At 58.5% G+C, this 260-nt stretch overlaps 1 protein-coding gene across 1 annotated transcript in view; it reads left to right on the top strand.

Moving 5' to 3' along the window:
- Positions 1-60: 60 nt before the first annotated feature.
- ZCCHC12 (zinc finger CCHC-type containing 12) overlaps positions 61-260 on the top strand; it is a 1,880-nt gene continuing 1,680 nt past the window's right edge. The window contains exon 1 of the mRNA XM_077771919.1: positions 61-260. This exon is cut by the window's right edge and continues 1,680 nt beyond it. Within this exon, the coding sequence (XP_077628045.1) occupies positions 157-260 (104 nt within the window). The 5' untranslated portion in view covers positions 61-156.

Below are 260 nucleotides of genomic sequence, written 5' to 3' on the forward strand. Positions count from 1 at the left end.
CGACTGCAGCCAATTCCCTTATTAACTACTACGCATTTTTTTTCTTTTTCACAGCCCCTACTGAGATAGGCGAGCCCCCCAGCACCCCTGCACCTTCGGCTTTTCCACAAAGCCTGAGCATCTCGCTCTGTTCGGACACCCCGATCGTCCTCAGTCATGGCTAGCATCATCGCGCGCCTGGGTAGTAGCCGGCGGCAGAACGCACCCTTGCCGCCCTGGGCCCATTCTATGCTGAGGTCCCTGGGGAGAAGTCTCGGCCC

This window comes from Crocuta crocuta, unplaced genomic scaffold, assembly GCF_008692635.1.
Source record: "Crocuta crocuta isolate KB4526 unplaced genomic scaffold, BGI_CrCroc_1.0 scaffold1269, whole genome shotgun sequence".
Taxonomy (NCBI): domain Eukaryota; kingdom Metazoa; phylum Chordata; class Mammalia; order Carnivora; family Hyaenidae; genus Crocuta; species Crocuta crocuta.